At 36.8% G+C, this 16,192-nt stretch overlaps 1 protein-coding gene and 1 long non-coding RNA gene across 4 annotated transcripts in view; one reads left to right on the forward strand and one right to left on the reverse strand.

Moving 5' to 3' along the window:
• The window catches only part of LOC144694402 (uncharacterized), a 1,120,079-nt gene that overhangs the window by 1,044,916 nt on the left and 58,971 nt on the right, over window positions 1–16,192 (forward strand). The gene's annotated exons all lie outside the window — the stretch shown is intronic.
• tial1 (TIA1 cytotoxic granule-associated RNA binding protein-like 1) overlaps window positions 3,292–16,192 on the reverse strand; it is a 33,556-nt gene continuing 20,655 nt past the window's right edge. For 2 of the 3 annotated variants that reach the window (XM_078564745.1, XM_078564747.1), the window contains 7 exons: window positions 13,085–13,160; window positions 9,724–9,836; window positions 7,268–7,359; window positions 7,067–7,151; window positions 5,557–5,680; window positions 5,296–5,438; window positions 3,292–5,003 (listed from right to left, as the gene is read on the reverse strand). In XM_078564745.1, the coding sequence (XP_078420871.1) occupies window positions 4,883–5,003; window positions 5,296–5,438; window positions 5,557–5,680; window positions 7,067–7,151; window positions 7,268–7,359; window positions 9,724–9,836; window positions 13,085–13,160 (754 nt within the window). In that variant the 3' untranslated portion in view covers window positions 3,292–4,882. Of the gene's footprint in view, window positions 5,004–5,295; window positions 5,439–5,556; window positions 5,681–7,066; window positions 7,152–7,267; window positions 7,364–9,723; window positions 9,837–13,084; window positions 13,161–16,192 lie in introns of all 3 variants that reach the window. The other variant, XM_078564746.1, reaches the window with a different exon arrangement.

Raw genomic sequence — 16,192 nt, forward strand, 5'->3', positions numbered from 1 at the left:
CCAAATACTGAACCCAAGTTGATAAACTCAACCAGTGGTACCGCTCACTGTGGTGGGGTCAGAAACATGCTAGTGGCCTTCACTCTTGTGGTCTGAATTGTAGGTTAGTAACTCCCAAAGCAAAAAAAAAAATCTGAATATGCAAACAGGACCTCCCACAATATGTGGCAATAGCAATCCTCTCTGTAAAAACCTTTCACTGATCAGATATGCTCCCAAGTTACCTTTGACAATGTCAAACATGGGTCAAGTCACAGAAATTTTTGCACCATCTCATCAGCATCTATGATCATAAAGAGGCAGGTAAAGGGAATGGCCCCTCCAACAAGGACTAGAAATTTTGTCAATATAAAGACTGGTCTGTTCAAAAATTTGCATTTCAATACAGATGTATCTTCAGAGATCCTATCTCTACAGGTTGTGGCCTTCTATCCCCACAAAGATGCAACTTTAATCTTCAGTTTTACATCTGGTATGTTTGGCTGCGTTATCTTTGAAGGTTGTGCATTCAAGGGTCACTCCATAACTTGCTGTAAACATACTTTCAGCAGCAAGTCCTGCTTCTTTGGTTCTCCCATGAGATTCCTTAATCTCCAATTGTTCCCAACAGGGTTGAGAAGATTTGCCCTCAGCAAAGTTCCAGGTTCCACTCATCCCTTTATGGTTACTCCTCACAGCACCTGCTGTGTCAAAAATGCTGAACCCCACACCCACTCTATTCCCTCACCTCCCTCTGTCCTTCCCTCACCCCACATCCCTGTTTCTCCCACACAAAGCAGGAAAGGATGGTGTAGGGATTTGAATTCTATATCAAGCTCCAGAGTAAGAAAATGCTTGTTGAGGAATAACTTTACTGACAAAAAGTACAATCTAATTTAGAATGCAAACCAACAAGGTTTATTGGATGATGAAGATTGATATTTAACATTTCACTAGTCGAGGCATGGCACGATACATAGACTGCCACAAATTGAACTTGTCTTTCCTGTGGATCCCAAGACTGCTGGGGTCTTCTCTTGGTTCCTTGAAGCTCATTTCTTGACTCATGATGCCCTTCTGCTCAGCCAAGTTAGCTCCAACATAAAGCTGCAAAGGGATTTGTGTATAAGACTTAAATTCTAGTGGATCCTTTTCCAACCCAAAGCTTCTGGTCCACCTCATCTGTTACAGCCACACACTTCACAGTTGCCTGCTGATGAATGTGTTCTCTCTTTCTCCCTGATGGAAACATCTAAAGCCTGCAGCTTTCCCAAAATGACTGGGATTGTACTTTACTACTGATTCACCCAAAACTATACTTTAACTGACAGCTAAGTTCTTATACATTTCCTATTCATTCTCAAGGCAATTACTTTAGCCCTGGCAAACCTGTCTATACTGGGTCCACTCATCTCTAATACTAGGTCTTATAGAAAACCCTCAACCCATGACAAATATCTGTTGACTGGCAATGTCCTACGCAAATGCTAACTCCCTAGCAAGTACCCTATTCCTAACTTTCTCCTGAACTAGCAAGTGTCCTGTGACAAATGTTAACCCTTGGCAAGTGCAAAGGCCTGTGATGCACCCCCTTTTTATACCCTTTTTGCAGGTAGCTTTGGGCAATTAGCCCAAATATGTGCACTTGAATCAACCCAATTAAACTGCTAACCCAACATTTGCAAATCTTGACAAAGTGGTGTACTCCTAGCTTCCCCGCAACAATCTAACCTTAATTTGTACCACTTAACCAGAGGTCCTATCCTCAGATCATTCTTCTAGCTAATCAACTTTATAGTTTTAGCTTCTATTTACTGTTAAGCCTGACTTACTGGAGCTCAAATGTGCAAGTGAGTCCTAGCTAGAATTTCAGTTCACGCGTTTTCTTAAAGCGACATTACAGTATTTGGCATTTAAAAGGACGCCACCTTTAAGACTAACAACACAAAAATCACAAATAATTTCAGTATACAAATTAAGACTTCTCACTCGGCTAATGTATAGAACAATTTGATAATGTAAGCCTTATTAATTGTACAAACATGCCAGAGGCAAAGTCCAATGATGGGGTCTAAAAATCTAGGCTGGGAACAGTTTGTTGTATTTGTGGAATCAGGTGTAGCATTTCTGCTTTGCCTGACTCCACAGAAATGTAACTTTTTAAATTAAGTCTTCTGGACCTTGAGCCGCTCCAAGGATCTCTAATAATTGATTAGGCTACTTAAAGCCTAGCACTAGACAGTATTTGCAGGGTGCAACTTTTCCAAACTTCAATTGGGGTCACAAAACCAATGTTCAAACCCCAGTTTGCACATAAAAAGCACCTAAAACACCATCAGGCTGGTGCAGGGACATCCAAGTCACTAGCTTTCAATTTGACAACTGGCATTTGCTCAAGATGTAGCAGACATTAGAAACTAGAATATGGAATTTGGCCTGATGTTTTATTCCCAGAAAAATAGGCAAAACAAAGTTGAATTTCTCCCCACCTCCCAATTTCATAAGTAGCTGTTTGATATGCTTTATGGAACAATGCAGGTTGCCAGTTTTGCTATTCCTTTATAATTATGTTCAATACTTCATAATTATCTATTTAAATTTTCATTGTCATCACTTATTTCTATATCTTGTCCAATGCTTTGTAATTTCAGGGCTGTCTCCAAATCCACTGTCCCTTCTAGTTTGTCAGGATCTGTAAAATTGAAAATCTCAGTTTGTCTTGGAAGCAAAAAGTACTGACTGCCAAAGTGAACTTTATCTACCGGCTGTATGAATAAAATAAATGTGTCTTCCTGCAAAGGATTAAAAAGGAATAGATTGCACATTAGCTTCTGGAAAATTCAAACACTTGCTTCACTGTCTCAGAATATCCATTTTTTCTAAATTCTCAGTGGAGATGTGCACCTTGCACCTCTATACAATATCACAAATCACCATGAACAATGCCATTTAAAAAGAACTGGCAGATCTCAAGTTTTTTTGGGACTAAATTACTAAGGATAACTACAATATTATCCAGACCAATCTTTGTAAGTCAAAATGGGACAAGCACAAAACAACAAATCTGTTATTAAAAGCCAATATTTGCCCACGGTACTGTCTTATTTTTAAAATTGAGATTTTTTCTGAAGATAATGCTTTAAATAGTGAGCTGAAACAAATTGAACTCTTGTAATATTTTCAAACAACAAACATGTACTTATTCCATGCGCTATTTCTGCCATTTTTGTGATCAAAACAAGTTCGTTTTCAGAATAGTAAAAAACTTAATTTAGCTACACAGATCTAAGAAATGGAAACCAAGTGAAGTAGTTTATTTTTAAAATCACTTTATTTCTTTAGATACAGAAGAAATAATCCAGAAACAACTAATGTCAATTAGCTTTCAACGTCTTCATAATCCACCCATTCCACACTCAATGAGCAAGCATTTATTTATTTATTTTTTTTACAAATGTGAATCGCACCAACATGCAAACCACTCAAATATATCTTTAAAGTGAAGTTTCATAAATGGTACATATTTTTGAACTGCACCTCCAATTAACAAATGGCACACGTTACTGTTAAAATGAAACAGTTGGTTCTGACATGATTGTTGTACTTTACATTTTTAATTTTAGACTTAAAAACACTCCATTTGTTGGTGGCCTGAAGAAATCATGTAACTATTCAACCTTGCATTAAATTTTATATGGTTCAATAAATCTGCATGATATTAAGCACAGCAATAGAATTAGGTAGAAAAGCAAAGAGCACCAACTATTCTTAATGACACTATGCCCAAAGCAGCTTGAAGAAATAAAATTTAAGGCTTCAGTTTGAAATTTACTTTGTATAATTTTACATACCACATAACTGCAGTAGGAAAGATATATTAACATACTCTTGTGAAACACAGCCATACATTGCACATTCTGGGCAACCTGCTACTTCAGTACTGTACAATTGAATAGCTTTTTTAAAAAAAATCTCAACCGCTGACACAAAGTAGGAAGTGTGATACCTTTACACTAGAGCATGCTTTAATAAATCATACTGGTGTATTAAATGTTATCTATAGATATTTACACTTGTAAACTTCACCCTAATCCCCTTGCCCATGTGTATGCAAGTTATGTAGAGCTCATCTAATATAGCCAAAATAGTCAGTACAAGGGACTTCAGCAGTCCAAATGTAGCCAATGTTCCCTTCTCAGTTTCCTCATTTTAGAGTGATACGCAACCCACTTTTTAAAACAAAGAAACTGTTGCCTTCATTGGACTTCTAGTTTAATCCATACGATGGTGAAGCAAAAGGAAAAAAATTAAAGCCCAAGTACAATAATAAATTTGATGCATCTCAATCTATGCCAGTGCGCTGGCAATTCAGGATGGCCATGAATTAGAACTTCTGAAAACAGCAGCCAGTTGGTCCATCGCAATGTGAAACTCAGTTGTGTTTATCGAACATTAAGCCTGGCTTCATGATACAAGGCTTTAAAACTCCCTTTACATTGATAGAGTATGAAATTAATATTGTGGAATGCTCAGCTAAAAGAAAAGATTGTCAAAAGTCTGGTTGACATTTTCCCACTAACACTGTATTTATTTAAATTCATACACAATAGCACTTCATTTTCCAAAATAAATTCATCATTCTCGATTACTTCACACTTCGAAAACAAGTTAACAGATTATATGCTTCCCCCACAACCCCTCCCTGTTCCCAACAAAAAAAAAGAGCAGAACAGGGAAACATTCACATCCTCCACCATGAGCTCAGCTGTGATAGAACTTTTAAAATATTCAGCTTTAAAATAAATAGTCTATACTTTATTCATGGTGTCAGTGAACATGTTGATGTTTCGTCAATAGAAAAATCTGGGCTCCTCATTTGTACGTAAACAGAACGAGTCCCTGCTCATTGCGTCTGGTAACCTGCCATCCCAAAGCCAGCTTGGTTAGGTATAACAGCTGTACCCTGACCTTGGGCAGGCTGAGCACTAAATCCACCCACCCAGGCAGCTGCAGATTGAGGTTGACTGCAAAGAAAACAGAAGTATCACAATGAGTTTAACTTAAAACTTCTTACTGATTACAGGACATGACTTAAGTTACAAAATATCAATTTCCTAATAATCTTTCAATCAGCATACAAAGTAGGATTTAATATAATAGGTCAGCGAAGTTGGTACAGGTGAGGGGGGCACATTTACAAAACTGTTATGTACACAGGCTGAATTATAGGCAATTAAATCTTTGCAGACCCAGTTTCTCCACAAAAGGCTGACCTCAGTAGAGAGTTCAAACTGCTTTATCCAATAAATTACTTACTCTACTCCAAATCCTTGCTGATTCCACGCTTGGCCATACATGCCGTAAGAGGGCACCTGCCAACCATTGGCTACATACTGACCATACTGTTGAGCATTGCCATACCACTGGCCCCACTGACCCCAGGGCTGAGCAAATTCCATCTGAATAAGAGAGGAAGTAATAAAATTACTGCAAATTAGCTACTTGTGACACGCTGCAGTAAAACCAAGAAGTTTGATATTCAGCTGTAAAAGCAAGTTACTTAATACATCAGCTTACCTGTTGATACTTGTTGGCCGAATCAGTAGTTTCTTTACCCCAATAGCATTTAACAATATGGCCTTCGATAGTGGTTCCATTAACTGACACTATAGCATGAGCAGCACTATCGTGGGTTGCAAACCTACAAAAATTACAAGAATGTTAGCTTCTGTAATTTGACATGATGATTAATTTGCACCAGCTCATAACATTCATCTAAGATTTAGGGGCAGCCTCAAGGACTCATGATGTACATGTCTCTATATCAAGAACAAAAAACTTGTGCCTGCCTGCTTTCCACCAGACACATTGAAAACATATGCACAAGCTACTTTGGCATCTAAATTTTCAATTTGGAGGTACTAGTTTGTGTTGGAGTAACAGCACTCCCATGTCTCTCGCGCTTCTGTAAACCTGACAGCATGCAGTGACTGACATGCTCAGTGTTTTCATACTTTTCAGCAAAGGTCATCTCCTTGAGGACGTTAGCTGGCAAGTTCTTGATGAATTTGTGTAAGCTATCAACTAACAGAATGGGCCCCAATATTTGCACACAATGCCCCTTCTACCATCCATCAAGATGCTATCATGCTCTACAAGATAGAAAAAGTCACAAACATCACCAGCCTTGTCATTCACAAAAACTTGAAAAATCTACCAAGTGCTTCAAACTGCCAGCCATTTCAGGAAACAGCAGCTAATATTCACAGAGCAGATACCAACCCAGTAAACAGGTGGACGTAATTGGGGATGCACATAACAAAGAGTCAAGACTTCACCACTAACCCAACAGTAAGAGGTCCCTGGCTTCAACCTCCCTCAAAGGCAGTGGACAGTGCTCAACTGAATCTGTACAGGGCACGAACAATGTGGCCACTTGCTCCTTAAGGGGAAGATGATGCAAGTGACTGCGGCCTTGAGTCCCAGACCATGAAACACATGACATCAACCTACCCATTAAGATCTCCAATCAGTATCTCAGGAGTCTGTTGAATGAATGCCTCGTCAGGCTAACCAATTACAAGCTTTTAAGTACATTTATATATTGGCAACTCACCATAACTTCACTGCTGAGATCATATGACCAGAAAGCATTCACCATTTGCAACTGACTGAAATATTGATTCTAATGATACAGTTAGTGATTTGGATGTTTAACATATTGCATCCATCAGAAAGCATGTTTCAGTATAGCTTAATACAAATCAAAATGGAACAATGCAAACAAAGTGGTGGTAATAGTTTGTGTTGACCTGATAATAACAATCAAACTTAACCACATTTACAGTAAGATGGAGAGTGAATATGCCAGAGGCACTGCTGGGAACTAGTGGACAGGGATTACAAAAGTAATCCGTAAAAATATTATGGAGTGGCCACATCAGCTTTTTACAGTGCAAGACCATATGATGTACAGGAGTACAGCTTATATGTGAAAACCAACAAAGCCAGAGATTAACTTTCTAATTTATTTTTAAATATTAAGAATTGTTTTACATTTAAAAGTTATATTTCAGGTAAAACCTACCTAACGAATGAGTACCCCTTTTCTGGGAAAACACGAATTTCCATTATTTGCCCAAATGGTGAGAAAGTCTGACGCATAAGCTGTTCTATAAGAGTTGAAAGATTATAAAATGTGCAAGAATGTTAGTTTGACAATATATAAATATTTTGTTTTAATAAATGCTGATCCACTTGTGAGTTATTAAATCAATGTTGTCCATACCCGTTAGGCCTGAAGCAATACCTCCACAGTAGACAGTACAATTTGTGGAACTAGACTGATTGACTACTTCTTCAAATTTTAGATGTTTAGAACTACCTATAAAAGAAAAAAGTGTTAGTCTTTTCAACCTGCGCCAACAGCATAGGTGGTTATGCTACTGGGCTACTAATACAGAGGTCTAGATTAATGAATTGACAACATGAATTCAAATTCCATTGTGGCTGCTGGAGAATTAAATTCATTTAATTAAATAAAGCCGGAATAAAAAGTTACCATTAGTAATAGAAACTAAAAACCATTAAAAAACCCATCCAGTTCACCAATATCCTTTAGGGAAAGAAATTTACCATCCTTACCCAGTATAGCCCATGTATAACTCCAGGACCACAGCAACATGGTTGACTCTTAACTGCCTTCTGAAATGGCCTAGCGAGCCATTTTAGCCAACCATTCCAACAAGTAAGAATAAAACCAGACAGGCCACCCAAAAACCCAAGCACCTGTCCACCCAGCCTAGTTAACCCTTCAAAAGTTTTCCCTGTTAACATCTGGGACTTGTTCTTCAAGCAGTCACAAGGACAGCAGGTGCATAGGAACCTCACCATCTGCAAGTTCCCCTCCAAGCTTGGTGCACCTACACCACACAGGCTGCAGCAGTTTCAAGAAGGTGGCTCACCACTCATTACTTTCTCAAAGACAATAAATAGCAATGTTCACATTCCATTACTGAATTAGTAAAAAATAGGTAAGTAAGCAAGTGCATACACAATGACTGGCCACATCAAGAGTTTGGAGATGGGAGAATAAATTCTATGATCCTTGTTGCATACAAGTTACTAGGTGTACTGTATAGTACAATTACTTCTATGAATAATGCAATGTCAAAAAAGAACAAAGTGGCTTTTGTATGATACTTTGTGCCTGTCAAATGAGATTCATTAAGAATACAATCAAATTGAACACCAATTAACTATTAGGCCTGAGGAAAGGTAAGTTAGTATAGCAAAATAAAAGTTAGGCAATTCTGTTAGCTTAAAAAATTACAAAAACAGAAATGGACCGTTTGACCCAACTACTCCAAGTTGGTGTTTTACCTGTTACAGCAGCAATGATCCTAATCCTACATTCCCACTCCTATAACCTCATATCTAATCTATTCTTAGGAGAAATGGTCGCTACTTCAAAAAAAATCTACAACCTCACAACTCTTCTGTAAAATAAAAATTCTCCTGTCTTAATTCCCTTACATTTAATCTTCAATCCATGTTGCCTTCCATTGGAAACTGCTTCAATCTACTCCAGTCCTTTCCTTTTTTAAAAAACACCAATCTAATCGTCATCCCAGTGAATCAGTGCTGAAAACCCTTTGTTACCTCAACATTCTTCCTCAGTGTGAAGCCAAAATAGCTAACAGCATTCCAACTTAAAGGTTTGATATATATTCACTGACAGATTTTTTTATATTGTATCCTTGCCAAAAAACCCAATATTTCATTAGCTTTTAAAATCATAATGCCTAGTGAATCATAGCCCCAAATCCATCTGCTTTTCCAGTTTTCCCACAAAAGTACTTTAAGAGCTCCACCTCTATTTTTTTCTTTATTCTTCCAATTTATCAATATGCTTTCAGCTCTCAATTATCCATCACACCTCCTATTTTAATAGGCTTCAGATTTGTAAATCACTTCTCTGGCCCTATATCTAAATCATCAATATGCACCATGACATAAATGGTTCCATAACTGAATCCTGTAGGAAAGCACTGCCCACTTCAACCATCAAAAAATTGCCCATAAATCCAAGCTTTTAAAAATCTAATTTGGTATTCTCCCTGCAATTCACTAACACTTTCCACATGCACCATGTTCATTCCACTAATCACCTCCAATAAAGAACATTAGGATTGTCAAGCACAATCTTTGTTTCTGCAATCCATGTTAGCTATTTCTAATTATTTTCTCTTCATCTGGAAAGAAAAATAGTCATTTCACTTTTAAAGAATTTTCAATGCTCCTTACCACCAACTGGGTTTTAAATTGGCCATTTTCCAATCCTCCAGCACACATTCACCCGATAGAACATGAAAATATAATTCTAGGGCTCGTTCCTTCATAAAGATTGTGGCCCACTTACAGAAACTGAGGTTATTTTTGCAAGAAAGTGCTAACTGTTAATAAATGCCTTAATTTTGATTAATGTTAATCAAATCTGGAAAAAGATTAAACGGATCTTAAATGCACTTCAAAATCATTTGTTAAAAATTGTTGAAAAATTTCAAAGACAATCAAGTTAGCAAAACTACAGGCTCCGGTTCTTCACAAAACTGGTTGACAAGATTACTTAATGGTAAATACAAATTTTCATCAATTCAGTCATTATTGGAAAGCAGGTTTAACATCAAAGACAGTAAATTGAACACCTTCAAAAACTACTGGCATAAAATAGATAAGAGAAACCTACTCTCTGGGGCACTCTTTGGAGCTGGCGGTTTCCGCGTTGCCCAGTTTGTTCGAATTTGCCGGCCTCCCAGCCACTGACCACCCATGTGCACAATTGCATTTTCTGCATCCTATGGACAACAGATAAAGAATGTAGAAGTGATGTAAACTCTGCCTCTAACAATAATTATTGAATTCAAGGTTCACTTTGCTTCCCAATTATAAAATTCCAGACTGAGTGTTAACAGTGTAGGAATGCCAATATGCAAATATTCATTCAATTAAATCCCTTAGAGAGGGTGAACGTACAGAAATGATGCAGTACACTTTCTAGGTTACTAGTTGCTAAACTATTCCAATTCTACTGTATCAATGGAACACTGCATATACTAATACTTGTAGTTGAGCAACTGACATTTGCAGAATACAAAACATTTGTACAGTGGATTGTGAAGTATATCTACAATGATGAAAGTTTATGTTTAGTCCATAGGTCAACCTCAACTATGTAAGTTAACCATTTCTCTGAACTAATCATTTGCTTTTTACTGCTATAACATTTACAAGATTGCGGGTATGTGGGCTAAGATCACAGGCCATGATTTCATTGAAAAGTGAAACAGTCTTGAGTGGCTAAATTCAACCAGATCAGCAGAAATGTGGGGATTCAGAATTTCTGTAGATTATCTGGAATCCTACTTACAAATTTGCCCAAGTGCAAAACCTTAAGTTTTGTAGAATTCAAATCCAAGCAATTTGTACTGAAAATTAAATTTCACAGAAATACAAGTTAATATTTATGGAATTAGATCAAATGTACCATTTTCAAAATATCCAATTATTGATTAGCCAAAAGGCAATCATATTACTTTCAGCTTAACCAAATGAGCACGTGGTTTTGACAATTTGCTTTACAAACCATATACTTTTTATCTGAAGTTACAGCAGTGATGTAGTGAACAGAGATGGTTCCAGAAGAGAACTCAAACTACACTGCCCACTACCAATTTGAAGCCAGATTTTAAAATTCCGTTAGTTATTAACCAGTCCTGGGCCAAGAGGATGTGTCAACAACACACATGAGAATCTGCCAATGCTATTCTGTAACCTGCCACAAGTTGCACAATAATCCTTCAAAAGAGTATGCCTTTACTTTTCTTCCCTCCATTTCTTTCAGGAGGCAGTCAACCTACCTATCCATCCAATCTCCTCTCAGCTGAGATTTAGTTCAGTGACACAGCTGCAAACAAAAATCTGATCATTTTGCATATTTAACAGTAACAAATGAGCAGAGTGAAAAATAATTCACAAAATGGCAGTCAGCATCCCCTAGGACAATAAAATCTCAATTTAACAGGTGCACTTCACAGACTTACTGTATTGGGTAAAGATAACCAATTATACATAATGAGCATTCATAAAATTCAAAGTTGTTACTATTTAATTCAATGCAATTAGGGCATTGTATCACTTAGTTTTGCACAGCGCTATCCTGTCATTCAGACTTTTATCCTCCAAGAGAATGCATCACCTACAAAAAACTGAAATTGAAGTGGACTCAAATTATAAATTAATTTTAGCAAATAAACATACCACAAATATTGCTGGTTTCAATCACATTCTCCACCTCAATGTATTGTCACATCCATCAAAATTTTAAATAGTTATGGAGGAAAATACCTCTCTGCAGTCCCAAGTGTGCGCTATCACTTTATCTACAGCTTCCTTTTACTACTACAAGGAGATAAGCCACCCAAAGAAAGCAGGTGCTTTTTTATCCATTATATCAAAATTGCTGAAACTGTAATTTCTGTATGTTTAAGACATTTTCAGATTTCTCAAATGAATAGATACACTAGCTAGTGTGGCAGAGGGTATTACAGACCCAACAAGTGAAAAGGGCAGTGAGCACATACCACTGCCACGTTGTGTTAACTCAACATTATTACAATTATGCAGCTCTTCCTTGAGGCTTTTCCCTGCCTGTAACTACAAAGCTGAAAAGAAAACAAATTTTTATTAAGAGCTTCCAACTTACTGAGGGGGCTTCAGGGCAATCCACATCCAACAACCTGCTCTGAAAACTCTGCTCACATTTTGACAGCTCTGACAAATTGCACCCCAGCAGCTGAGGCAATCCACAACATTCTTAAAACAAGAGTGTCAATTTAACCCATCTCCCATTGTTAATGGATCCTTGAAAAAATCCCAGGATCTGGATCAACATCTTTGTCAAAAAAAATCAGTTCTTCTTTGGGCCATATCCTGTGCACCAGGTTTCATTGAAATTGTTCATTAGTTTCAGATTTATTGTTTACAAACAAACTAAAACAAGCAGACAAAAACGTTACCCCTACCCACCTTCAGCGGCAGAGGTAAAAACATACAAATCGCTCTGTTCTAAGTATTTTAGGACATGGGGAAGGTGCAGAGAAGCTTCATTAGGATGATTTCAGGGAGAGGCGTAAGGTACAAGGGAACTGTGAGAATTTTTTTTTAAATTAGAAGAATTTAATGTAGTCAAGTGCAAAATCAAATGCTTAGGTAAACAGAGCAGGCAGAGAGGTTACAGAATTAATAGAAATACTAAGCAGACCAAATCAGGAGAGAGATCTCTGTCATTCTAATTAGAGTACTCAAAACAATCTCTAGCTGCAATCAAGAAAGCTGCATACATTGTGCAAGACAAGAAACAGTTCTTTTTAAAAATAATTAAAAATGTCTTTGATAGAAAGTCTTTCCTTATCCATTCTAACTAGGAATTCAGAAATGAGAGATCATGAATTTCAAGCTGCTCTTAAGATTGAGGAGAGGGTAAAAATTTATTTTATAAGTTCTGGGAGCTTAGAATATTATGCCTTATGTTATATCGGACTCCATCTATGCTACTAACTTCCATGTTTCTTCCTCAGATGAGAATTCTGAAGGGGTCAGGTTTGAGGTTTTCAAATTACTAAGGGCAGGCAACATTATTAGGTCCAACTCAGTTGTCACAAAACAACCTGAACAAGGAAACCAATTGAGAAGTGGTACATTCAGGCTGGGTCCAAGGAAACATTACAAAGATAGGCAGTTTCTGGCCTAGCTTATCAAGAGAGATTTGTAGGGCAAGCACCTTAAGATTTCCAACATAAAAATGAAGTATCTGAAAGAAGTACACTAATGGATACAATGGCTAGGACACAAGAAATGGATCAACGGCTTATCCAGCCTAATTTTCCATGACTTGGAAACGAATATTATAATGGTACTCTGCATTTCAGACAGATATTCAGCTGATGACACATTGTGTACTGTGCATTCAAAACATCGGGCAAATATTGAAATTTCGCAGTTTTAATGGTTAAACTGTTAACTAGCTGCATATTTCAGAACTTACCAGTTTACTGTAGAAAGACACAAATCCATAGCCTTTAGATTTCCCTGTTGCCAAGTCTTTAACAACACGAGCATCCCTGTGTAAACAGATACAACTGAATAAGTAAAAATGTAACATACCCCTGAACAAAATAAAAAAAGGAACCACACACACTGTATTGTCAGCACAAGTCAACTTCGAAAAAAAATGGGATTTTTATAATCCCACCATAATAACTAATTGTTCTATCCTTTGTTACAGCTTAACCTTTAGTGTAGCAGTAAATAGCAAACATGCAAACTGTAGTATCCTGAACTTTGTTTCACTAATTATACTGAACTGGAAACCATGAACTCGTCAACAGATTTTTAAAAACACTAACCCTCACTAGCACTAAACTGAGAAATAGTCTGTAGTACAAAATACAATTCCAATTCCAATTTTCCTTAACCATGCATTTCTATACAGAGCCTTTAATAATGTGTGTTCTACCTAGCCACACAAATATTTGAAATATAAAAATTCAGAAAAGAGAAAAAAATAGGAATTAAAAAAGGCATACATCGCCTGTTAACTGAATTCTTTATTTTTCTTGGTATGGTCAATTCTCTACCCTCTTTTTGGACTGTGGGCAGCTGTAAATTTTGAAAAATTGAGACTTTCAGAAATTTAGAAAATGAATATGAAACTAAAACAATACTAAGCACACCAGTACGAACAACAATTACATAGGATTTGTAAGCACGTCAATAGGATTGGGAATACGAAATTCGCACTATATAGAGCACATTAAAATGTTAACAATCAAGTCTAATAAATTTATAAAAAAGAGAATAAATAGAAATGAGAAAAAAACTACAACTGAGTTAATGAACTTCCAGTGTGCACAGTTCCTTGCAGTTAGCCATGGGGATCCTGTCCATTCTTAACAGCAATTCTGTAAAATAACCAGAATGCTATTACTTTTAATTATGACTCAAACTACAAAAAGCTGCACATTTCTCCATTATTTTCTGTAGCCTGTGTACAAGCAGTCTTACAAGTGCTCTTCGTTTGAAATTTACACTAATTTACTATTTAGACAATTGAAGTAGATGAGAAGTACGAAAGCAACAATACATACTAGACCAGTCATTACAACACAGGTAGTTGACAGTATACAAAATGTTACTCAATGTGTAGGTTTAAGTGCAAACAAGAAGAGAATTTTTTTTTTTTAAAAAGTGTTAATTTATGTATTTAAATCATTTTAAAACGTAGCATGTACTGAATCTTGCAATTTTAATTAAAGCTGTCAAGAACCAGCAAGCACTAATATTGATGCAATGGCTCTAGCATGCATTTTGAACACAAACAAATTCCGAAGTCTGCCAGCAACACCTACTGGTAGAAAACTAGTACTACACATGAATTTATACTGCCCAGTTATGAATAAATGACATGCAAATTTATGTGTTGGCCATAATTTTATGGGGAAATGGTAAGCTCACGGAGCATGCCATCATGAGTTTAAAAACAGTGATTTGTGGTGAGAAAGAAGTAAACCATCAGTTGTGAATTGCCACAAACTGTTGGGACAATTTACACTGTTAGCCTCACAAAAAACAGGATCTCACGGTCAACCTCCCCATGCATGTCAGGAAATTGCTGGATTTGTGCCATAACTATGAATTGCTTGCTGCGCAAAGTTAAGGTTGTTATTTCATGGCACAATGGGGTGATTTATGATTCTAACATCCCAATCAATTTCAGAGAGGGACAGAAATTGAAACTGAAGTCTCACACCTGCAGATTCGTTTATTTTTTATTTTTCCTATATTCCTGTCCCCTCAATTTCTTTCTGCAAATTTGATTCAAGAATTTCCTTCTGTTGATCCTTAAACTTCATTGGTTAAGGAGATGGATTATTGGTCCTGTCATTCACCAAGGTCTCATTTGCCTCATTATCAGCTCACACTTCGAGCAATTTTCATTTGAGCAAAAATATGAACCAAAGAGTGATGAATAAATAAAACAAACTCACTACGCATGCCACAAGATGTCTCACTTCACCTAATTCTAGGCAATTGTTATGGTCATAGTAAATAATTAAAGCTAAACTACTCCAGCATTCACTTAACCAAATGTATATACATGGTAGACAGTTCCAATAATGGAAATCTAATAGTTTAAATATGTTTAAAACACATTGGGAAGGTAATTTAAACTCAGCCATGGAATCCATAAACAATTTTTGAAAAAAGCAAATGAATTGTAACTGTCAGGTATGATTACACGGTTTGAACAAATGTTCATTTATCATGGTATCTAGACCTCAGAGCACAAGAGTTTTGCTACTAACTCATTTTTATTGCTAGGTGGTCTGCTCCGATGGCAAGTTGCCATCATCCAGACAAGCTCATCTATCTCCAAAAAAAACCAAACACAAATTGCTGACAGGTGTCTTTGATTTGAGCACAATTCTTTTTGCATGCCCATTGCTGTGGATTGAATTGCACTGACTGAGTTTCATCCTCAGCCAGAACCCCAACCCCTCCCAACCAGTTACATTCAATGCACCACAATCTCTCACACCACTAAAACTCTGCATTCAAATCCATCTTCAAGCATAACACTCGCATAGAGCTTAAAATGCAATCATATTCTGTTTAACTATGCATGTTTTAGTACAATGCCAAATTGAAAGCAACTTAATTCCCAGCTTCTGATTTGGCTTCACAAAAATATATTGTTGATGTACACTTGAAAAGGCTTAGAACTAAGTTGTGCAAGTCAAGACAAGTCAACCTGGGATACAACCAAGGCTGCCCTCAATCACCAAGATCGTCACAATACAAAGAGTCAACAAATGAAACAAAAACCACATAATTCCTGTAACACACGTAACCTACCACGTGATTTTGCTTTCTCTTCAGTCGTTATTTAGTGACCTACTTGCAAAGCGACTGTCTGTAAATTAATCCCTTTATAGGTCAACACACAACATTCAATGATAATATTCCATGACAGTGACCAAACTGATAGGACAGGAATAAGTAATAATCAGTGAAAGGTAGACTAGGTACAGATAATATCTGAAAATGAAAAAGATATAAAATGCCAACAATCCACTTAAAATTATTTCTCAGA

This window comes from Cetorhinus maximus, chromosome 20 (genome assembly GCF_964194155.1).
Source record: "Cetorhinus maximus chromosome 20, sCetMax3.hap1.1, whole genome shotgun sequence".
NCBI classification, from domain to species: Eukaryota; Metazoa; Chordata; class Chondrichthyes; order Lamniformes; family Cetorhinidae; genus Cetorhinus; species Cetorhinus maximus.